We start from the raw sequence: 24,503 nt of genomic DNA, 5'->3' as shown, positions 1-24,503 counted from the left end.
GCGCAAGGCAGCGATTGCAACACAGGGCTGTTGCCTCACACCAGGCGTTGTGTTTGTCCAGGGAAGAGAGCAGCAGCAATCCCAGACAAGCCTCTTCCACCTGCAACCATGCTGAGCAGAACAAAGGCTTGATGGGACACGCAGCTTAATTGGAACCTGAATCCATTCAGTCCCAGATTCCCAGTGACACCTTGGGATGTGCCTTCCCTTGGCCCTGCAGCCACAGGGAACCTCAACAAGATCCTTTGCCAATGAAAAAAATGAAACACAAGAACTTACCGGTTTACAGAAGTTTTTATTGTTCATTAAGGAAGCTTTTGTGCAAAAAAAAAAAAATAAAAAAAAAGAAAAAATCAAGACAATGTTCTTTAGAAAGCAACTGCACGTGTCCCCCCAGCATGACTCAAGCAGGTCAGGTGCCACAGTCCACAGGAAGGGAAAAAACTAAAGGGACTCCCAGCAGCAGCACAGGACTTCCCCTGGTTTGCCTTGCCCAGCAGGTCACCAGCATGAATCCTGCTAAAAACCCCAAGAAAATAAAACCTTCCCACCCTGCCAAGTTGTCAGTGCAGCTCCACCTGCCCCCAAGAAAGATCCACGCCATCCAGTTTAAAACACCACATGCCACCCTCTGTACCGTGGTGTAACACAGCCCGTCCCTCCAGGGCAGTGATGCCAAAAGAACAGAGCCCATTTCCTATCTGCTCTATCTACCCCAGCTGGGATACACCACCAGAACCACTGCACAAGCCTGTCAGGACAGAAAGCTGCAGGTATTTTATGTCTTTAGCAGAAATTTTCCTTTTTTCTCCTCTTGTTTAAAGCCATGAGTGCTTCAGCATTCAGGAAACAGGAGAGACCAACCTCTGCTGCCATGTGTTAGCACTGCCCAGGCTTTTAGTATGTACACAGATCAACCAAAAACCAGCAGTCCCGTGGTTTTCCAAGGAAAAATACTCTACTTGCTGCTACAGCGTTGTTAGGGAAGCTCCTGCATGCCCCACACACCACAGGAACAGCAGGAGTTACCAGCATCTTTCTGAACAGGACTGGAATTTTCAAAGCTCCACATCTGCCCAGCTGCTCCTTCCCAAGGTCTCCTCAGAGCTACTTCGGTGCCTCTGTTGTGGGGATTAATGTGATCAGAAGTGCACACCCAATGCAAGGCCCATCCCAAGGAATACAAGCAGGATTCTCACTCCCAAGGACCCTTCACATCAAGGGCCTGCCATGTTCCCAGGGTAGCAGTCTGCCTTGAAGGCTGTTTTTTGGGATTTCAGGCCATTTCAGTGGAATTTCAGAGAGGTCTCAAAGGCAGGCTGTCAGGTGTGCCAGCAGAGCTTCAAATACCTACTTTAGTGCTCCTACCACCTGCCATCTCTGCTTGCTGCACTTCCCAACAGAAATGGGAACTCTGGATAACAACTCATACCTCCAGTTACTCAGAAGGGTGTCAGTGAGAGTGGGTGGGTAGCAGGGGGAGGTGCCCCCAGACCTCACAGCACCTCACAAGTTTCAGATGACTGAAATATGCTGTGAGAAAAAAAGCACATCAAGGAACGAACAGTTTACAATAAAACCCGTTTTTCCAAAAATTCTGCCCTCAATGCTGAACTCCCTTTGACATATTCCCAGCTCCTGCTGACTTGATCCTCCTCCATCTTCCAGTGACAGCTCACGCTTCCTCCTCAGCACCCAGCTGGCTGCCTGTGGGAAGCTGCAAGACTAAGCAGAATTGAGCAACTAGGATAAGAAAAAACAGAGTCATTCCTCAGGTATGCCAGCATGCTTCAGGAGACTGACATCCCGCTGGACAGGGCTTGGCAGCAGAACACCCATGCTGAGACCAAGTAGTCCAAGGAAATCAGAAGGATGTGATCAAAGGCTGAGGGAGGGTTTTCCTTAGCTATAACAACACCATGAGCCACAAGCGTGATCACTCAAATGCATCTTTTAAAGTACCAGTTACTTTGAAAGCTAGCTGGGCACACAAAGCCCCCTCCTCTGCATCTGTAGAGCTTTGAAAATTCCAGCTGAAAGGATTTCCAGATTCAACATTATCCCTTAGAGTTCCCATACATAGAAAAGAAACATTCCAGCCAGATGTTAAAAATGCAAAGCATATAAAATCTTCCCAATGCTGCCTACAGAAAGACATTTGAAAGTTTAGTTGCTACCTTGTTCTTTTTTTAAAATTAAAATATAAGAGCCTTGTCTCATGTCGTCATCTCTGTCATTGTTCCCAGCACATAAAAAAACCACGTCAGCCTACTGATTTAAAAAAAAAAAATCTACAACACACTATTTTTAGGAGCATAATGAGTTAAACTGTACAATCGGGAATATCTTTGTTAAGTCAACGATGAAGATCTGATCCTTCAACAGCAGCACTGCTACAGAAGAGTTACAACAAAGGAACTTGAAGGTCAAATTGTTAATGAGGCAGAGAGGAGGGACAGGTGAGATACAGCTCTCCGCCAACCTCAGCCCACATTTCCTAAGAGCCATGGCAAACCTTCAGAACTGGAAATTCTTCTTCTAGTTCCACACATGACGTTTGCAGTGATCAACAGCCTAAAGGGGAAGAAACAGCTGATATTAGTGGAAAAAACCCAGTTTGCAAACAAGCAGTTCAACACCTTATCCTGAGCCAAGATCTTGGGAGTAAATATGTTTTTCTTAAAGTAAGTGATTTCAAAGAGGACTAGAATAAATAACATCCTTGGTCCCACCAGCCAGGAGCTTTCAGAAAAGGCTGATGACCCTTAGCCATTAAGGCCTGGCAGAAAAAGCAATACTGGAAGCCAATTTTTAGAGCCTGATGAGAGATTGTGACATGGTCTGTTGGCTGCAGGAACACTAACTAAATATAAAGCTGACACTGTGCCTTACTATAGATTCTGAAATACTAGCAGACAGGTGGGGGATACAAAAAGAAGAGGAAAGCTAAGAGCTATGAAACACCTTTTAATCAAACTAGTACCCATTTGGTTATTTTTTCAACTGGAATTCATCCACTTCAAAGTGTGGTAGAAGCCAAAAGAAGCTCAGAAGGAGCTGTCAAAGATCAATAGGAAACTGGAGGCAGAACCCTGCTTTACGTACGTTGCACTGAGCAGCAGTGTCCATGTTCTTACACCAGTAGCCTGGACCCCAGACACAGGCATCATTCCCCAGGAGAGGCTCTTTAGTTGACTCACAGACTCCGAGTTTCTGGGAAAAGAGCAGCACGGTCAGCATCTTTCTAACTGCACCAAGAGATCTCAAGTCCAGCCTTATGTATGAGCTTCCACCTGAGAGTGAGTGTGGAAGCTGCACAGGAGCAGGAGCTGCCAGAGCTCTCACTGAGGTCACACCTGCAGCTGAACCAGCAGCCACAAAGCAGGGGAGAATTAAGTTACTGCAACTTCTTCGTATCAAGTTTTGAAAAACAGGTCTTACAGAGAGGGACCTTTCTTAGGAAATGTCACTTTACCTCCCACCACACTTAGGGCACATCACAGCACCCTGTCACTGAACCTCAGCAGTGGATAACCACTGGCAGCTCTCTCCTTCTGCCCTTCCTTGTGCTAGGCTGGCAGTCAGGCCAGGCAGTAAGCCCCAGGCCTTGCTCAAGGGGCTTGCTCTAAGCATTCAGCGTGCTGATTTTGATTCCAGCGGAGTTTCTGCATGCTGGGCACTGAAAGGCACCCAGGACAGTAGGCAGGACTGTATCAGTGCCTGCACTCAATAAAACCAAATGCAATACTCACAGTGCAAACAAAAGTGGGATCCATCACCTCTGCCAAGAGTTGCACAACCACGGGTTCATACTGTTCCACAAACTGCACACACTGTAACAAAACACAGGGTGAGAGATTCTTCCGTTGGAGCCTCTGAAAGCAGAGGAATATGTGGTCTGCAGCAGGCATGCCTGCATGCTACCCTGAACACCCCAAGGACACACTCCACAAGGACACAACAGAGGCTTGAGCTCTGCAGACGGCAAAGGAGTCAGGCACTAATCACACAACTACATTGTTTTTTGCTAGCTCCTACCTGCCTGCAGCTGCCTGCAGACAGGTTATGAGGAGAGAAGGGATCACAAGGAAAAGAACCAAACAGGACAGGCTTTGGGAAAAGAACCAAGCAGGAGAAGCTTTGACTGCAAAGCTTCATCTCTGATCATGAGATCACTCCTGTCTCAAGAGGAAAGCACACGGAACCAGCTGGAGACAAACATCCTGAGCAGGACAGTAGCAAGGACTCCTAAGCACTTGGACTCAAGCTATTCATTCCCTCAGACCAGGCAGCACCAGGAGCACTTTCTGCCAGGAACAGCCTCTCTCCCTCTAGTGGAGAGGCCACCGTCAGAGCTAAGGAAGATGCTGCCACTCTCAGCAGAGACGAATGGCATCAATTAATAAACCAACCACAGCTATTAAACAGCCTCACAGCAGGAAGAGCTGTTCCACAGCTGCTTCAAGCCTCTATATTCTATCCCCAGTAAACTTACAAGCAGTTGCCACTTGCTGACACTCAGCAACCACATAATAAGATTTTCAGGTAAATCTTGGTATCAGTGGTCTAACAGGTGTCCCACTGAAATTACAGCAGCCTACTTCCAATTACTTCATTAATCCCCTGAACAGGAAGAGTGTTGAGAAAAAAAAACAACAAACCTTCAACTGTTCCCACCCACTGTCCTCAGAGGATTTCCAGGCAAACTTTTCCTGACTGCAAATTAGTCCAACAATCCAGCCAGTCAATTCAGGCCCTTAAAAGCAGACATCTATTCAAAGGACTGCCAACTCCCAAGGATGAGAACTGAGCAAACCTAACCCCCTGCACCCCAAACTCCTCCCAGTCTTTAGCAGAGAAGGCTGTTAAAAAACCAGCAAGAGAAGCTGCTCTCTAGTTTTCCCAAATACTCTGCAAGATGTCCCTGCCTATGGCAGGGGGGTTGGAATTAGTCTTTAAGGTCCCTTCCAACCCAAACCATTCCAGGATTCTGTGTTTCATCCTTCTGTTTATCTCCATCTGCCTTTTCCTGACTGGAAGGCAGACTGCCACACAGCAAGGTCATTCAGCTGCCTCAGATCAAGCCTTTTCCCCCTTTTTTATTTGCTCTACAGCACAGGAGAAGTTGTTATGCTTTGGTGCTAACTAGTAAAGGGAAAAATCTGTGAAGGGTCAGGTTGCCGGACACAAGCCAGTCCCAGCTGCACCTGTGGACAGTTTGTCTCTAGCCACGGACAAGGCATTTGGCCAAACACAGAGACCTCTGTTAGGAGTACCTGGACATTTATAGCAGAAGCAGACACACTTGAGAGACGAACCTAAAATTAGCATGTAGACAGACTGTCAGGTAAAACACTCAGAAAATGAAGTTAAGCATAATTGTCACTGTTAGGACTGATGCAAACCAAACAACTCAACAGGGACAGTTCCCAACCACCAAGACCATGGCTTTTTAGTCTGCCTCCTGCACAAACACCTTACCTGATCACTGACAGACTCTGGCAGGAAGTGACAGACTTTTTCCAGCAACGCTTCGATTTCAGCTGTCGTGGCATTCTTCTCTAGCTCTTTGTCTGCATAAGCCACCACCATCTTACAAATATCACAGAAGCCACCTGCAGGTTTCACTACAACTGAGAAAAATAAAAACCAAACCAAACATCAGTGCTTGGGTAGTTCCCGCAAAGAGAAGAAAAGAGGCAGTATCTGCAGTGTCCTCAAGAGAGAGCTCATCATAGCTGAACCAGCTCATTCTGAACACCACAGACCCCTTATCACCCACCTGGCTGCTGGGGAAGCTTGCCAGCTGCACAGCATTTCAGCATGGCACACACAGCTTCAGGATTTGTTGCCTCCAAGAGCATGTCAATCACAGCCTGGCCATAGACCTCGATGAAGTCCTTGCACTGGTCCTTGACACTTCCCGGGAACAGGCGGCAGACCACCTCCATCTCATGCACAATCTCCTCCTGAAGCACAGGGGAGGAGGAGTAAATGAGGGAGAGAAATTTGACTCAGTTCATAAGTGTATCTTTTTTTGTCCCACCCAGGACAGAAATTTTGCTGTTGTGAAAACAGGCAATAAAATTAACTTTCCTTCCCCCTTCAGTACGGCCCCATCTCAGCCAAAGCCTAGGAAGGGGTACCATGCCCACCAACTCACACACCTCTGTCTTGTTGCTCTCCAAGAGGCCAGTCACTTCTTTCACCATGGTCTCACAGATTTCACACAGAGAAAAAGTCTTCTCTTGAACTACGGCTTTCTGAGTACACAGAAGAAATACACAAACAATACAGCAGCAATGGACCCCACTTGACAGGGACAATTCCTAACAGCATTCACCTAACTGCTCAGTTTGGGCTGTATTCAAAAGGTCACACAGAACCCAAAACCAACCTCAAAGGTCTCAGCAAAAAGCCTGTCTGAATGAACAGGCCTTTTGTATGATCAATTTCAAGACTACAACCCCCAGGCTATATAAGGAGTTGAATTTAGTAGACACAAAGAAATAAGCAATCCCACAGAGACAGAAATCAAGGGAAATATATAGTGGTTTTTACAATACCTTAATGGAGGACAACATTTCCTAGAATTGAGACATCCTCCTGTTCACAAAAAAAACTTTGGAGAAGACAAGGCGCTTCTTCAAACTCAAGAGCTTCAGCATTCTGACCCTGATCACCTATCTGCATATAGAGAGTGCTGCCCCATTTTTAAAAGTGATCAAAGTATTACTCCAAACAAAGAGCAGAACTCAAACTAAGAATTTACATTTAAGGTGTCACTCAGAACTGCTGGAACAAGAGTTCCCCTTTCAATCCTGAAGCATTACCTTGTAGCTTTGGTTTTGAAACAAATCATCAGCTTTCCTACTTCACAAATCAGCATCAGAAACAAGAAAAGGCCAGGAATTTATATGCAGGAAGACTTGGATTATTCTGTGCATAAAAGCTCATCTTTTTCTGTTTCACTGAGTTTGTTACACTAAAGCAAAAAGGAAAGCAAAGTACAAAAACCCCATCTTACCTCCACAGTTTCCATTTTCACCTCATGAACCACGTGAGCTGGCACCAGAGGCTGAAGGGGAACAGATTTCACAGAAGAACAGAACCCAACCATGGCACAAATGTCCTTTGGTTGCTGAAAAGAGATGTACAAGGAATTTTTAAAAGTCTAGAAGTCTCTGCCCTTTCTACAGAGCCTGTGAGCAGAGCTCTAAATTTTAAAAGGCTCCAACACAACTAGAAGTTTCATGACTACTTCTACTTCAAGTATTGCCAAAGCATTTGGTAAGGTTATAGGCAGGACAGCTACTGGATGAAATTTAGCAGTTCCTGTTAAAGAGGAAGAGGTTAAAACCCCCATTTAAAAAACCACGTCCCATGAGCCACACTACCCATGCCCTTTGAAAGGAGCTGACTTAAGAGCTACCAACACCAAAACAGGCCACCAGCAGCATCACATCAGACCTGCATCCACAAAGCTGCTCCCCAGCTTTAAGTAATCACAGGAGACGTCAATTATCCTGACTTCAGAGTTCACCCAAAAGCTGAAAGAAATGCCTAAGAAGAAAGAACCTCTTTCCTCATCCACAAACTACCTTCTTTAAAGCTGCCAGAAACATCACATTCTGCAAACAGAAACAGTTTCTTGCATTACTGAACACAGCCTACAAGAAACAAAAGTTGAGCTTGTTAAAACTCAAGCCTAACCATTTGTACTGCAACAACTGAACTTCACATGTTCTTCTCACAGTAAGAGAAAAGAGCAAACAGTATCAGTCTTTGGAAAGGCTAAGTCTTTCTCAAAGAAACACACTCCTCATGCACTTCTTTTTTGAAACATACATTACTAAATGCACAAAGAAATGCCAGATATGAGGCAAACTGCTCTGAGGAGGATACGCAAAGTGAGAGAGACACAAAACTTGAATTTTCCCACCTAAAGTTTACTTAAGCTAGAAAAAGACACCCTTGGTCCTATAGGTAATCAGAAGATCACATCTCACCTGTCACAAGCTTCTTACAGCAGAGGCTTATCCTAGAGTTAATATTAATATATCATGCCACAATCTCATGCACAGGCAAAAGCAGCACACCAGAGATACTGTGCTGCTTCAGACTACTCCAGGCAGCACCCCTAAATCAAGCCCTTTGGTTCGTGCATTGTCAGAAGCAGTTCCAGGTATTAATGTTACAGCAACACCCACATACACACATGTTCTCTCACAGAGACATGACAGACACAAGGTCTCACAGGACAGGTTAAATTAAAAGCCCAAATTGCTCCAGGAAGCCTTCATCTTTTCAATTCATATACTTCAAACATCTATACCACTGTTCTGGATTTAAAGGTTAACCAAGGAAAGACCTGGGGACAGCTTTGCTCCAAGCCCTTTTGAGCCCAGACTTCAAACCAGCAGCTGACGGGAGCCACTGGCATGCTTTTTCCACATCTATCCTTCTTCTATAAGAGGGAGGATATTTTCTGGTCTACTGGCCAAGGCATAATCAAGTTGAAATCTTAGTAGCACGAAGTGGTATCTGGAGCTGGAAGTAGGACTGATGCACCGGATGAAGCCTACAGTCTTTCTCTGTTTTAATCACATAAATATCCCTTGTATCTGTCAGCACTGAGTACAATCACACCATGTGTACAGCTAAGAGAGCAAGAAGTGAACCACAAGCTCTTTAAGAGCAAAGGGTGAACTACAAGCAGGCTACCACCACAGGCAAGTTGCTCACCTACCTGATCCTTCTGTTGACAGGGGAGATTGGAGACAGAGGAAGAAAGGAGAAATTAAGATAACAGTTAAGAGAAAAAAACATGTCAAGCACTTGGAACTGCATAAATTCTTTCCACGAAGATAATGGAATATGACACAGTCCCCACCCCAAAGATCCTCAGCTAGAGCAACTCCCATTTAATTGCACAGTGCTAACCAGCATTATTCATTTGCAGTTATTAATGCATTGTGGGCAAGACTACCTCCGAAGAGGCCGGACAACACTTAGATGCATACAAGGTGTAGTCATATTCCAATTTCAGGTATTAACAACACACTGCACTGCAATGCTTAAAATGAGAAACTTAGTGCTGCTGGAACAAAGATGGACTTCCCCCCAGAATGTTTAAGGAACACAATGAGCTTCTAAGTAGCCTTTAGCAACTGGAAACAAAAAAAGGCCACTATGTTGCCAACTTCAGGTTCAAGTCAGTCACATATTCTACTGAGAAACTCACCTGTAATTTGTTGTGTCACCTGTGGCATCTAGGGACTGCATTCTCTAAGGAAAGGCTAAGCTCTTTTTTTAAAGGCCCTCAGCTCTCTGGATCAAGACGTGCTATCGAGGTGGTCAGAGGTAAATGCATGTTGCTGCAGAAGGTACCACTCACTTTGCATGGCTCCTGCCAAGAGCCCAGAGAGCAGGAGCCCTGAGACAGCAATTCCAGAAGGATGTTTAGCCTTGCTTCCAGGAGACACCTTATCTCTAACACGTGAGCCAATTTTGCAAAACTGTGACAAAGACAACTCTAATATCCTTAACACAGTATTTGGGGGAGAGGGAAGTGATGTAAGTACAGGACTGAGATAAAAGAATATAAAGAAACATGTGTAATGTATCTTCACATTTCAAAGGATTAAAGTGCCTTTTGCAGTGCAGAAGTGGTTATAAAATGGAAAGAAAAGTGCTGAAGAAAGCATCTTGAAACTGAAATTATTATTCAAACACCAAGTTCAAAGCATTAACACCAAGACTTACAGAGCAAGGGCTCTCCCCAAAGTTTTATTGCAGTGCATGTTTCCTGTTCCCAAAGAAGCCAGCTACATAAGCCAGAAAAATTAATTGAGAGCAAATATTACACTCTGCTGATCTTACCATGTGCATCATCATCTGGATGGCCAAGTCAGAATACTCAGAGATGTAGGTCTTGCACTGCAGGAATTGGGAAAAGAAAGTCTTGTGACTATCAAACCACTCATGCTGTAGAGTTCATCTAGAATTTTCTAATACATCTCAAGGTATTAATTTACCTGTTCTACTTCATAACAACAGGTCTTTCAGAGCTTGTCCCAAATACAAAATGGCATTGCAGGTTACTAAACTGCTGCACAGTTAACTGCTTAGCCTTTTCTCTTCCTCTCAGGTCAAAGAGCCCTCCCCCTCATTGATACGACCACATTACCCAGCCAGACCATTTTTGTGAAAAAGGCCTTTAATGGCTAAAAGCAATCTGGAGTCTTTCTCCTCCTCTCCAGTCCCACACACCCCACCCAACTTTCCTGACCATTAAGTTTACAATTTTAGTGTTATTGTTCTACTGTGTTAACACATGCATCAGAGTCTCCTTTGTGATATTAAATAGAGAATATGATCAGGGGATTAAGGCACTGAGCAAACTATTTTACGTTTGCTTACCGGAACAGAATTTTTCAACAAAAAAGGACAGTTTACCATATCGGACATCCCTGGTCCCAAACGGTCACACTCCTCCTTGGCATGAGCAACCAAAGACTTTACAAAAGAGGAGTTTGTCTTCACAGCTTCCTGAACATCAGTGACCAGCTGAATGCAATCTTGGCACACATCCCCACTCGCCTGGACAAAGAGTGGAAGGAAACTGAAGTTGACATAACTTCACATGACATGTTTTAGATGCTTCTGTTACTACCAAGTTTTACAAGCTATTCTGAGCAATATGCAAACCTTAATAAACACCCTGTAGAATACTTTGAAGCTTGAGCTAGTAGGGAGACAAGCTACTGCTGGTGTGTGCACCAGCTACTAGATGGAGATTAGGTACCTACCTGGCTTCAAAGTAGAGATAACAGTTAAGATACCCAATCTTCAAATCTCTTGGTTTTGTTACAGACCACAGTGGGGAGGTTTCTAAATCCAGCATAGTTCTTATCTGCTCCACCCACAGCAGCTTGTTCTCAATCCAGTCACTGCTCAACTCCCACACCCCGGCTTGCTGTCAACACTCAGCCTCTGCACCCAAGTTCATTGCCTCATCTATTCCCCCTTTGTCAACTATTTGCTCTTTTCCAATCCAGTCTGTCACCTCTACATTCAGAGACAAATGCATCCCCTGAGGGGCACAGCTAGCAGGTTGCTCAAAATATGAGAAGAGTTGTTCTTCCTTTGAACCCTGGTGCCAAGCTTTCTCTCAGAAGAAATTGTTTCCAGCAAGACCTGCTTGATTACCACAGTCCTGGATGGCAACAGCACAGCACAAGACTTGCCTTTACAGACTGTAGAACTTAATCCGAGATTATACATATGGTCCACACTGGAACAGCCCTGGCACCCTTACCTTAAGCTTCTGCTTGGGCTTGTCCTGAGGGTAAAGGAGAAGAGGCACGTTAGCCATGAATGGGGATGCCAGTTCAGAGAAATCCAGCTCTGGGATCTTATTGGTCTGGAGCTGCTTCTGGAGCTTCATTGCTGCAAGGTGCTTCTGAAGGGACTGGCACAGAGCGAGGGCACTGCACACAACCTCAGGTTTATCCTAGGGGAGACAAGATACACACATAAAGCTCCAAACTGATGCCACTTTTAAAGCTCAGAGTAGAGAGTCATTCAGCTGAAACATGGTAAGACAGGGAAAACATTTCACAGCAAGGAAGCAGGCTTCAAACTAATACTACCAGTGATCCACACAGGATTGAAAGATCCTATGCACAATCTTACGCAGAAGAGAAATTTGGGCATCAACAGGAGCACAACTTTTAATACCAACAGCTGAAAATTGTTATCTACTTACAAGCTCTTCCTTGATCATATCCATGATAACTGGAAGGTAGGAATCCACAATTTCTTTGCACTCAGAGACCAGGCCTGGGTCAGGAAGAAACTCGCACGTCTTTTCCAAGTAAGAGCGGATCTCGTCCTATGAAAGATGCGGTGAGCATAGATAAGCTCTCTCTCAAATGCTCCTTCCATTACCAAAATGCTCAATACAAAGCCTGAAACTAGCTCCTCAGACTCAGGTAGGTCCAGGTAGGAACAAGCAAAACTAGAATGAGGTTCTACACTATAGACATATTTTCCCCAGTTCTGGACCTTCAATGAGACCCTGCCACAGCAAAAACATGTAACACTGCTTGTGTGGCCTGCACAGTCCAGCCTCACCAGAACCAAACATTTACATTTAAGAGCAGAAAGTGAACTTATGGGCTCGTGAGACCGTGACTTGTTTATCCAAAGAACTCACAGGTTGACAAAAGAAAAAGGGAAGCAGTGCTCAGAAAACAAAACGAAGGCCACTTGGTTTACTCACTTGGTTAACCACTCACTCCTACAGACTGCAGTGCCCTATCTTTTAAGACTGCTGCCCCACTGGCACAAGAACAATTTTATTAAGCATCTACAGTCAATCACAGATGTGTTAAGGCATGGGAGGCTCTAGAATGTGCTAATTTCTAAACCAATAAAGGCTGTTTAAAAGCCTTTTCCTCATGCACTTTCAACATCTGCTGCTTATGTTAGGAAAACAGACTACTCTTCCACCCCCTCACCACGAGATCTTGAAACCAAATAGTGTTTTGGGGTGAGGAGAAAAGGAGCTCTGCTTACCTCAGTGCCATTATCCTTCAAAACCTTGCCAGCCACCGTCACAAGCTCCTTACACAAGTCACAGGGAATACTGCTCTGGAGAGCAAAGCAGAGAGTTACTTGGAGAAAGAATTAACTGCCTGTAAGAGAAGTGTGTGAACACTGAAAAGAACAACAAAAAGAACAAACAGATTTGGAATTAAGTTAAGGAAGAAATACTGGTTGAGGCCAGGGTGGGAAAAGGTATTTTTAAACAAAGAGTGAGGCTATTTCAAGCATGTCTAGCTCCAGTTTCTTCAGTAAACCAACACTGTATGAAAAAGCTGGCATGCTACCACTTGCTCATTTCACCTTGTCCCAGTCCCTTGAAGTATAATATAGTTGATTGCCCCAAGACACCTTCTTCTTTTACCATTTTCTTCAGTGCATTCATACTTGCTAGTAATCTTAGAACATTTCAGGCAGCTTCAATCATTGTAATGGTGCTCTGACATTCCTCCCTTCCCCTGTTTTTCCTTAAACTGAAGTACCTCTGCACAGACACAGCCAATGTGGACTGAATGTGAGTAAAACACCTTTTTCTCCCCTAGAAAACTGTGAAACAATACCCAAACTACAGCTACATCTAGTAAAGCAGCCCTCACATTTAGTGCAAATGCAACTTGAAAAGCTGCACTAAATGTAATATTGGTACTACTATTTACTGTCATGACTTTCATAATTTAGCATATGCTGCATCTTTCTGGGAATTGTAACCTTTGAGAAAGACCTAAAGAAATCCACAGCTTTTTTCATAGTAATTGCTCAAGTTCGGAAAAGATTCCTATGAATTAGGAGCCAGTAATAAAGAGGAACAAGTGAAATCCACAAGCTCCATTCCATACATTGCTGGGTGATTGTACAACAGGTCACGGGAGAAGTCAGCAGACACGTTGTGCAAGACAGAGCAGTGAAAAGCAACGTTTATCTAGCACCCAAATGACAGACTCAGATGTAGCACTTAACTCCAATCAGAGGCTTTGAGAAATCTTCCTCAGCATATGGAAACCAGCCACCTCAGCCCCAGGTGGGCCTGGGAGGTCTCAGAGGTTGACACTTACCACGGCAGGCTTGTTCCAGACATTCTGCTGGCAGTGTTTCACCGCCCCGCACTGCGACGCGGTGCGAATGCTCTGGCACCACACCTCCGGCCCCTTCACACATTCCTTCTGCCACAGGACAGGGCTTGCCACGGCTGCCAGAGAGAGAAACAGAATCAACCTTTCCAGCTGTGTGCTTGGATGATTCCCACTGCAAAGCAAGCAGTACAACCACCTGTTTATTAATCTTTTTAAGCACATTTCAATCCAGCAATTTTTTACGCATCCCAAACTCTGATTAAAGATTCAAAGAAAAAAAAACTAGAAAAGCCACAACAGTTGAACTTCCCTCATGAAGTGCCCAAGTCTCAGCACCTCAGCAGTCCCTTCCCCCATCATCCACCTTTTGTAAAAAAAATTTTTAAAATCCCGAAAATAGAAAACCTCACTTTGCTTAGCACACAAGAACTACCAGATGACTTGAAACAGAAAAACTGCTCATTACAGAAATCTATTCCTCAGCTGATTCCCAAAGCTACAACCTCCCTGTTCTCCTGTCCTACTGTCACTTCAACTCTGAACCAGCTTGCAATTGCTGTCTGCATTCCTCCTCCCACATGAACCATCCTGTTCTCACACAGCAAGTTAGAGAGTGAGGGCAGAAATTAGATTAGGAGCCACAACAATGTGCATATTGCATGGAAGACTAAAGAGCAGGTACAGACCAAAACACTGACCATAAACAGAAAGCTTTAAGAATACTCTTAAGGAATGTTCTATCATAGTTATCAAACCTACTAAACCTACTTACACTTCCTTTTTTTCTCTTGGTCAGGCCTTCAACTGTGTACAGAAAAATCTGTGGGGGTGAAAAAATGTACCAGTCCTTTTTTGGACATTACCTCCCATCCCATGTGGGACTGCCCTGCAACCTATAAAGTTTTCAAGTAAGACACAGCACACCTTTACTAGACAGTCCTGGTAAAGAATTGTAAAATATCTGCACTATGAGTAATCAGTAGGACAAGTGAATCAAATGCACATTTTCACTGACTTTCCAAGCTTCTTTTTTTTAATTATGCTGTCTGGACCTGACACCCAATTTCTACCAGTTTCTGAAACCATCCTATCTGTCAGTAAGCTCTGTATCTTCAGGAGACAATGCCCTACATTGTACTAACCAATCAAGAAACAACTCCTGAAAGGCTCCAGCAGACAGGCTCCAAAGAAACCCACCATGATCCAAGCCTACAAGGCACTGCTGCCAAAGTTTATAAAAATAAAAAAAAAAAAACCCAAAACAAAATATAAACCGAACCTGTTCAAACCTATTAGCTGTACAGGTGTTGTTACCTTTACATCAACACACATTACAAAACCCTGGCAAATTACACTGTCCACCACGAGGCAGGATTTAAGCTGTTTCATTCCTGTGAAGCTTCTAATAAGGTTACAACAGATGAATAATCACTTTTCCATTTCTCACGTCTTGTTCTAGGCAGTTAGAGGATTGATTTAAAGCTGAATTACCAGTGCGTCTAGAAGGTACATGGCCACCACTCATCAAACAGCCAGAGAAACACTGCTTTATAGGTGGCATTCTGTAGCCTTCTCAGCTGTTGATTTATAAAGCCTGTTTATACTGGATTTCAGAGGAATGACCCATTCATTTTAAGAAAAATGTGCTTTGCACGCCTAATCTTTTACACAAGAGCTTGATGCTTGCCACCCTCTCCTCCCAGCCAAAAGCCTTCATTGCATATTATTCTTGAGCAGTACAGTACACTGGTATTGCTTGGGAGAATGCACGAGTAAAACTTCAAAGCTTCTAATAATGTATGGTTAGCAAAGTATTTACAGTCTATTCTAAACTCCAGCATTATTGATCTGCAAGCACTAAGAATAGTTAATTTTCAAAGTCAGACTGGCCAGCCAAAGAGCTGTCAGCTCTGGCAGAGTGACAATTAGCAAGAATACACTTGGTTGAGGGAAAGTTATTCTTCCCTTTCAGATACTGGCATTGAACAGTGGTAGGAAGGCTCTGGAAGGCAGAGCCGAGCTCTGAATAAAGTCAATCAAGACTTGGACTTTAAGCAGTGGAATTAAGGGTTCCCAACTGTTTACAAGTACAGCTTTTAACGTATGCCTTTATCAAAAGACAATTACCCCCCCCTACATTGAAGCATACTATAGACTACAAAACTGAACTATACAACTCCAGTAATAGTTATTCCAAGCAGTTTATCAAACTCTTGATTTAGGAGAGTGTTAAAAGCCAAATGGAGGCATTCATGCTGTCACTTGCACTGGTTTGATCAGGCTCTTAGTGAGCTCTCTGGTTTTGTTTGCTTTTTTACTTTTAAGATCCTGTCACTGTATGACTTTTCAGATCTGTACCAGCTTCAGAACAATGTATTGTTCCTTCTTCCTCACAGCCTTAGCAACAGGTCATTATTAAGTGCATTTAAAAAATACTGTGCTTCAGATTTATTTTTACTTATCAGCTTTGTTGGCTGTGTGTCTTTCACAAATTTCCTGTTGCATGGCTTCTGTATCAGATGCTCACACAGTCACAATGCTCCAACTTGTTCACAAGGAGGAAAAGAAAAAGTCTTAAAATTAGATTGATTTTTGACAGTGCATTGACTATTCATGCCTCTGACTGCACTGTTTCCCTGCACTACATCTCACCACCCTGAAAAAGAAGTATTTTCTCAGAAGGGGTGTAAACAGCAACACTTTGTTCAGATTCTGCTCAAAGCAGTGCCACTGGGCACACAGTCACCTCAAATTTGACAATAAGGACACTAATTCTATCTGCCATCCTCTAGAGAGGACCAAAGACAATCTTACAAGAACTTGAAAATAACAGGGATTAAGAGGCAGAAGTAAGCCAGTGACTAAAAACTGTTTTAGGATGGAAGTGCGCACTCCAAACACTTTCCCACTGGTATTATTTAAAGTCCTCACTCCTGCACAACATCAGAGCAAGAGGAAATGCCACTATACCTCCTGACCTTTCTGTCAAAAAAGCCAACAGATTCAAGAAACCTGAATCAGCTACACCACAGGATGAACCTACAAGATGAACTTACCTAGAGAAAACAGAAAATGATGGAACAGCAGTGCCCTTTCTGCTGCAAAGGACATGGCAAAGTTCTTTTCTTCTGAAAAGACAACTCTAAATTTTATGTTTTCAGTACAGAACTTTCCAGTCACACAGTGACTAAGCAAATCTGCTTGTTAAGGCCACACATGGTTGGCACATTTTAGAGCAACTACAGAATAAAGATGATGCACACTAATCACGGCTTCTCTTCTGACACCTTCCACAGTTACTTCAAAGTCAGTTAAACTTTTATTAGTTTGTTCTGTAATATGTGGAAGTACTTTTGTTTGAAATATTGTATCTAATATGAAAGGATGCACCTTCATTGCAACAAAATCCACCCTCCTTTTCTGAACATTCTGGGAAAAACAAAAACAAAGCTAAAAAAAGGCAGCATTAATTCAGATCTTGCAGATTCAGAAAAGAATAGATGGAAACTCTTTACTCTTTACCACTTTTTCCCTTTTAGCTTATTCTCCTATTTAACTATGAAACAGAATTTTTCCCTCCTATATTAACTTATATTACAACAAAAGCAAACATGCCAGTGAAGTGTGTTAAGACCTTGTGCTGCCTCAGAACAAATAGTTTTGAGTTTTAACTCTTCCCTCCAAATAGCCTTAGCTACAAAAGGAGCAATACTTTAACATGGTATGTCACATCCCCAGCACAGCAGTAACCCAAGAGAAAGCAAAGCACCATCAGTTACCTCACAGAGTTCTCAATGCTTGATGGAAAAACCCAAGGGAATTACTTCCTTTGTTATCTCTAGCATCTCTATTTTATATATTCTTCCTTATCTAAGGTCATCTATTTTTTAATAGATTTCTCCTTTCTCTGTAGATTAGCTCTCAACAGTCACATGTCATGCCCACCAAGACCTGTCCCCCCTGTTTCCTGAAGTTCTTGCAAGCCACTATTTTTAGAGCATCAAACAAGTTTATCTGTGAAGGCCAAGGTGTTTCTCTACTTGTCCTTTTCACTGGTTTCTCCCTGCTTGAACCACTTCAGATGTAGCTTCTTCAATTTAAGGAAAAACAGCCTTTGCTTTACCAAGTTTATCCTAACACACAGACACAAATTTGAGAAGTAGAGGTGATGGACCCTCAGAAAATATCACCTTTTCCACTTGGCTTATAGAGCCTTGCATGTGAAAGCACAGCTCAGTTCTCCACTCCTCTCCAGGAAACAGGGACCTAAAAGGAAGCTTATAATGTCTGGATTATCATTCTGCAAGGACAGCTACAGGAAAACTGCTAGGCAATTACCTTTCTTGGAAAACACCTTCCCTTCCCTCAAGCATTTGTGTCACTCTTCTTCCACGGAGAGCCAGTCAGAATTTTTTCCCTTAGATTCTCAGAAAAACATCCCAAGAAATCCCCTCCAAAGCTGCCCTGAAGCTACAAATGAGACTTAAAGTTAACACCTTATATAAGCATCAGTGAACAGGGATTCTAAGGACCCAGACCAGATACCTTAAAGAGCCAAAGGATGAATTAGAAAACTACCATCCAGAACACAGAGAAATTCAACCTGAAGACTCCAGCCTCCTCCAAACCAAACTGCTAGAAAAACCCTTGGTTACAGACAAATTAACCTGTAATTTGGAAAAGAAAACCTCAAGGAAAGTGCTGAGCTGCTGTTCAACTCAATGGATTGAAGTAAAATGTGAAGATCATTTGGGGTGCTGTCAACTCTTACGCTTTTGTGACAGTCCAACTTGTCCAAGTGTATTAACCTATTCATCAGGAGGGATGTTATTCTCAGGCTGTCCTACTTGCAATGTTAAAAAAAGTCGTTCATTATCTCCCAGAGACACCAAACACCAAGTGAATGCATCAGCCTCTGCCATCTGTGCTCTGTTAGTTACTGACTTTTCCCCATGTCCTTTGATACTTGCAAAAGCAAAGCGTGTTTAAGTTAAAGAAGTCAAGAGGGATCAACCTCTCTTCACTGAAGCTTACAAAGTGTCAAGAAGTGAAGGAGTGACCCCAACCTAAAGTTATCTGAAGGGCCCAATACTTCACAGCCTCTCTGGTCAGTTAATAGTAAAACTTCAGAAGTCATAACTGCATCACACACCAGTGACTCTTGCCAAAAGGCTACTCTATGCGTCTGGATTAATGAGGCAGTAAAAGTGACCATAACATTTGAGGGATTACAGGCAATTTGAAGAAAAACTGGAGGAAATGTGGCTAGTGTTACCAGCATTCCAGTTAAAAATGAGTCTTCCTGTCCAGTATCTACTGACAAAAAACCAAGCCTGAAACATTTCTAACTAGAGTGATGGGCAAGAAATTAATTTGGAGTTAACACCACAACCAGGGTCCTCCCCAAATTGGGGAGCTCATTCTCATTTTGGGACACTGCCTCTACCTCAGGTGCTCCCTTGCTTCCCTCACCAGAAGCATGGCAAGAGAAGCAGTTTGTGTAGGTACAAGCAATCACAATGAAGTTACAGAGAGCAGAGAACTGGATGAGGTGGGACAGTAAAATCACCTCTACTGGCCCAGTGAATTGTCCCAGGTAACTACAAAGGTTGCAAGAGAATAATCTCCAAGTTGGCCGTATGTTGCCAAGCAAGGCCTGACTTCAGCCTGAGATTTTCTACGGCAGAATCCAGAAGACAAGTGGATGTTCTAGGGCACCTGGTAGTCATCAGGAGTAAGTGGTCCCATACAGTATGCTAAGATATTCCCAAAGTTATGAGTAGCAGCAGATCCCTGAAGAAATACACAAAAATGTTTTGGGCATACTTGTTGTCCATCTCCATTCTTTCTGCTTTTGTTCTGAGGGTTTTTTTGCAGGGATGCAGGGGACAGATTTCATGTCAGTCTCTGCAGCAATCCTGTATTTAACAGCCCATTTTCACCAGACAAACATATCCACAGCACAAAGACTGGGAAAATCTGCTATCTAGCAGCTGAAACCAAACACTGCCCCATGACCATATACATAGAGGCACTGCCCTGAAATATATACACACACGTCAACGTAGCCTTTTTAAATTGCAAAAGCAACTCTGATATTTTAATAGCAGCAAACGAATTGCATTTAAAAGTTGCTCCATAATGAAAAAAAATAAAACAAAGTGAGTAAATCCTTTCAGAAAAAATAAATTCTCTCTTTTTATGTCACAGAGTTCTAAGGCGTTGCCCCAACCTGCTCCGAAGAATCAGATCTACATGAGATACTGAAACAAAAACCCATAGCAAGCAGCAGTAATTGGTCCTGCTTCCCCCACAGATACAAAATCAAAATGTCCCTGCACTTTATACCAGAAAAGCCTTCCCTGAAATAGCCACAGTCCAGCCTCCTGGGAAGCTTCAGCTGACATCAGGTGACAGATCCAGTTTTGCTGACAAGCTCCCTCTCTCTTGCTCCAGCCTCCACATCATCTCGGTGTTCAGAGGCTCCCAGAACAGCTCCTTTCTGGTGCACAAACAGCACAAATCAGGAGTGCAGAAAGGCCGCACTGGGCTCAGGCAGCTCTGCGGCTCCAATGGAGCACTCAGCCCAGCGTGACTGGGAGCAGGCAGAACGGCTGGCTCAGCTCCTCCAGACACAACCAACAGCAACCCTTTCTATTTATACCTCCCCAGCAAACAAGGAGGGGATTGTGCAAGGGCAGGTTTGCACAGGGCATATGACTGGTGTGCTATCAAAGCACCTGCTACGGTATGTGATGGCCTGACAGTGCCTCGTATCCAGTTACTCCTCCAACAAAACACAGGTTTTATTTTTATATAATCACAGCCCCATTTAGGTTGGAAAATACCTCTAAAATCATCAAGTTCGACCTGTGACCAGTCACCACCTTGTCATCCAAACCAGAGCACTGAGTGCCAGGTCCAGATGTTTCTTGAATACCTCCAAAGATGGTGACACCACCCCCTCCCTGGGTAGCCCATTTCAGGGCCTGACAACCCTTTCCAAGAAGGAATTTCTCCTTATTTCCAACCTTAACCTCCCCTGGCACAGCTTGTCACTTGTTCCTTGGGAGCAGAGCCTGACCCCCTCCTGGCTCCCTGCTCCTGTCACGGAGTTGCAGAGAGTGAGAAGGGCCCCCCTGAGCCTCCTTTTCTCCAGGCTGAGCCCCTTTCCCAGCTCCCTCAGCTGCTCCTCACTGGACTTACCCTCCAGACCCTTCCCCAGCTCCGTTCCCTTCTCTGGACATGCTCCAGCACCTCAGTGTCCTTGTAGTGAAGACCCAGAACTGGACACAAGATTTGAGGTGAAGCCTCAGCAGTGTCCAGCACAGGGGGACAGTCACTGCCCTGGTCCTGCTGGACACACCACTGCTGATACAAGACACCCTCGACTCTTCTAATTTAATCTGCAGCAGTGGGCTGCAGCCTGGCTTTCTTTGTTAGAAACCACACTGATAGCAGAACAAGCCTGCAAACTACAGAACACAGTCCAATTATCTGCTTCATTCACACCCTCAAGAAAATCCAAGACAGGCTAACTCAGCCTACAAATTTCCTGTCCCCAGATGTTCTGACCAGTGTTTCCTAGAGAACATATACATTAACTTGAATCTTCCTCCCTTACAAGGTTTTAAGTCTACTATTTTAGGGGAGGGTGGATGTGGAAAAAATCATATCCTCAAAGTTTTTACTTTCCACTCCCAGCTTAACTTAATTTAGGAAAAGGGGGGAAATATTCAGTTAAAGAGAAACTGAGTCCCACTTTAACAGCACAGCCAGCCTTCCTCCTCCTTCCCTGGCCTCAAAGACACGGAATAATCAGAGTGCGCATCAGTAGTCCGGAGGTGCCAGGACCTGTACAGCCTGCTTTAATTCCTCTGTATCTCCCTTAAAGGGAAGATGCACGGAAGCTCTGTAAGTAGGTCAACCAAAAACCCTCACGGCCTGTAAGGCAGCCAAGTGACTCCATTAGGATCTGACAAGGGTGGCTGAATCTTTATACAGCTAATTAGCGAGCTCAGCAGACGAAAACGGTGTTTCGGGTAGTCACAGCAAAATCTTCAGGAAAATCTGCATGGTAGGTGAGGCAATTAGCACTCATAACAGAACTCTGGTGAAAAAAGACAGCTGTTTATTTGTGTTAAAAGAGCGACTTCCTAAGGAAAAACAGGCCTGACTAGTCTCCTGCTACCCTCAGCTGCATACCATGCCTTTAACATGTAGGCCAAGCAAACTCTCATTGCCGAACTGGTTTCTCATTACAATTTCCCTAAATACACTAAAGGGAAAGCTGGTGGATACTTCAAGGTGAAGCCTTTTCATTTCCAAAGCACAAGAAACTGCAATGATTTCAGCGATTTAGAAACAGTCCCAGGAGTGGTAACTGATGGCAGCTAACCCAGTGTAGAGCAGACTCAAAAGACACTATTAAAGCAGATACACATGCAGATTGAAAGCTGGCATTTGCTTTCTTGCCTCCTGACTGAAAAGTCTGAGATAATCCATTAAACAGCCCACGTATCAGCATATTAAATATTATCAGTGTATCTAGGGGAAAGTGTCCCTGTCCTCAGCAGGCGGTTGGAACTACATGACCTTTAAGATCCCTTCCAACCCAGGCCGTTCTATGATTTCATGACATTAAAACTACAGTAAAGTACAATCATGAAAAATTTCATAGGGTCATTTACTGTGCTATGCCAGCTGGTTACTCCTGCGGCCTTTAAACAGCCAGTTGGGCTTTTTCTCTTGGTTGCTTTTAGAAATGCCACAGGTTAAACTTGTAAGCAAATAAGCTCTAAGATTAAAATAATCTTATTTAGAAGAAAATTCGCCAAGTAACTGTGTACATCACATCCTTACATTTTGGGGGTTCTGGCTATTCCACCCCATAACCTAAAGGTGTATTACCACTCATCAGACTATGAACCATTTCCATACCTCTGTCAAGCTTCTGCAATGTACAAAACACAAGCATCGCATGTTCTAACCTCTAATCCTACAGCTGAAGGGAGAGTATCATCTATTCTTCCCATCATTTTCACCTCAGCAACAACAGGTACCGAGGCAGCGAGCAGCAGAATCAGTGGAATTTTCCATATGGAGCAGGAGCTCCTAATGCAAAAACACAACAGCAAAGGCAACCTCCCACCATCTGCAAGAGGATTAGCAGCCATCTATCCCTGAAGTGACGGAGATAAACACCGCTGCTGGCAGGAAAAACAGTCCCTCCCAATTGTCCCCACCAACCTGGGGTCTGAGCTGCCCGATTCGTGCCATCGGGAAGTCATTTCCCTACCAGCAGCGGGAATGGCCGGATCCTCAAGGGGACTCCCCGCTTCTCCCTGGGGCTATTTTTGGGCGACCCGCCCCCCCCCCAAACACAGCATTTCCACCACAGCCATCCCGAAGGCGCCCTTGAAAGCCCCACTCCCACCACCCTCCCTCATCGCTGCTTCCTCTGTTTCGGATCTGGGAGCGGGTCCTGTTGAGGGAATACAAACAGCATTAGGATCGGCCTTCCCCCCTCCGCGCTGCCCTCGTCCCGCTGGGCGCTCAGAGAACCTCTCCTCGAGCCCGCCGGGGCTCAGCTGACGGGGAAGGAGCTCGGAAGGCGGAGGGCAGTGCTCACCGGCGGCCAGGAGCCCAAGGAGGCTGAGGAGCCCGAGGATCAGCGGCCGCGCCATAATCACCGCTTCGTTATCCGTCTGCAATGCGGCGCCGCCGGCGCCGGCCGCTCCCACCCTTATATAGGGGCGGGGGCGCGCACGCGCGCACACCGCCCCGCCTCCCGCGCACGCGCACTGGCGGGACAGCGGCGAGGGGCGGGGGCGTGTGGGGGCGTCTCGGGGGAGCGCAAAATGGCGGCCTTGGGTCTGTGTCCTGAAGGCCGGAGCTGCGGCTCCCCGGAGCCCTCTGCGAGCCCCCGCTACTGGAGACGGCGGTGTTAGGCCGGAAAAAAGAAAAGCCTTCGACGCGATTTTTGCCTCCACGGGCTCTGCCCTGAGGCAGTGGAAGTCCCCAAGGCAGGAGTCCCCGCACATAGACCTGCCAGGCTGGCAGCATCTCATTGAGGCACACACCAACATGGAGACGTAGTGTTAAGGGGTTGGAATGGACCTTTTCCAACCCCCTGCCATGGGCCTCCCACTGGACCAGGTTGCTCAAGGCTGTATCCCACCTGGGCTTGAACAGTTCCAGGGGATGGCACATCCACAACCTCCCTGTGCAGCCTCTGCCAGTGCCTCACTGCCCCTACAGTAATAAAGTTTCTTCCTAATATCCAACCTAAATTACCTCTCATTCAAATTGTACCCATTCCGCCTTGTCCTGTCACTACAATTGCTGATGAAGAGTCCCTCCCCAGCTTCCCTGTGGCCTCCTTCAGATAGCAGGATGTGCTGTGAGGTCTCCACACAACCAAACATCCTGCCGGGCATCTGCCACCACAGCACTTCCAACTCACGGGCGTCCCATCTTGCTTGGGAGGCAATGGGAATGCTGTTTATTTCATTGTCCTGCAGGGAAGGCTCCCCATTGTCACAGGGCAGCCAGGCATCCCTGTGGTCCAAATGAACAGCAATTAAAAGCACAATTAAGAACAACAGCCTGAATTCACTCACTTGCTATCTCCCAGCCTCTTACTCCTGCTGTGCCCCTTGCACTGATACAGCTAACTGGAAAAACAAACTAACCCAGAAAGGAGAAAGGAAAAAAAAAAAAAAAGGCAGCGTTTTCCTGACTGAATCAGCAAACTGAACCAACTCAGCCAAGGGACAGAGCAGATCCCTCATGGGCTCCCCACGACTAGGCAGAGCTGCCAGA

The 24,503-nt window shown here is 44.9% G+C and overlaps 1 protein-coding gene across 13 annotated transcripts; it reads right to left on the bottom strand.

Annotated features, from left to right (window-relative positions):
- Positions 1–275: 275 nt before the first annotated feature.
- On the bottom strand, positions 276–23,747 carry PSAP (prosaposin). Of its 13 annotated transcripts, none has more exons than XM_032116146.1 (17): positions 23,311–23,747; positions 13,662–13,795; positions 12,583–12,657; positions 11,771–11,896; positions 11,321–11,515; positions 10,459–10,602; positions 9,883–9,939; positions 8,750–8,758; positions 7,602–7,670; positions 7,028–7,141; positions 6,168–6,263; positions 5,783–5,969; positions 5,482–5,633; positions 5,277–5,318; positions 3,753–3,833; positions 3,106–3,213; positions 276–2,574 (listed from the first exon to the last, which is right to left on the bottom strand). In XM_032116146.1, exons 1-17 carry the CDS (start codon positions 23,720–23,722, stop codon positions 2,539–2,541), a joined length of 2,037 nt encoding a protein of 678 aa, XP_031972037.1. In that variant the 5' UTR covers positions 23,723–23,747; the 3' UTR covers positions 276–2,538. The 13 variants fall into 13 exon arrangements, with proteins under 13 accessions (XP_031972037.1, XP_031972039.1, XP_031972038.1 ...); XM_032116148.1 differs by having other exon boundaries at positions 7,602–7,631; XM_032116147.1 differs by having other exon boundaries at positions 8,750–8,755.
- Positions 23,748–24,503: the final 756 nt, after the last annotated feature.

The sequence above is a fragment of the Corvus moneduloides genome, chromosome 8, assembly GCF_009650955.1.
Source record: "Corvus moneduloides isolate bCorMon1 chromosome 8, bCorMon1.pri, whole genome shotgun sequence".
In the NCBI taxonomy this organism is placed as follows: Eukaryota; Metazoa; Chordata; class Aves; order Passeriformes; family Corvidae; genus Corvus; species Corvus moneduloides.
This window is presented reverse-complemented; position numbering and strand designations above follow the sequence as displayed.

Coding starts and splice junctions, on each gene's coding strand:
- PSAP (XM_032116146.1), bottom strand. CDS start 23,722: ATGTGCGGGGACTCCTGCCTTGGGGACTTCCACTGCCTCAGGGCAGAG. Junction 11,516..11,770: donor ATATGATCAAGGAAGAGCTT/GTAAGTAGATAA, acceptor TGTCTCCCCTAG/GATAAACCTGAGGTTGTGTG. Junction 9,940..10,458: donor GACCAGGGATGTCCGATATG/GTAAACTGTCCT, acceptor CAATTCCTGCAG/TGCAAGACCTACATCTCTGA.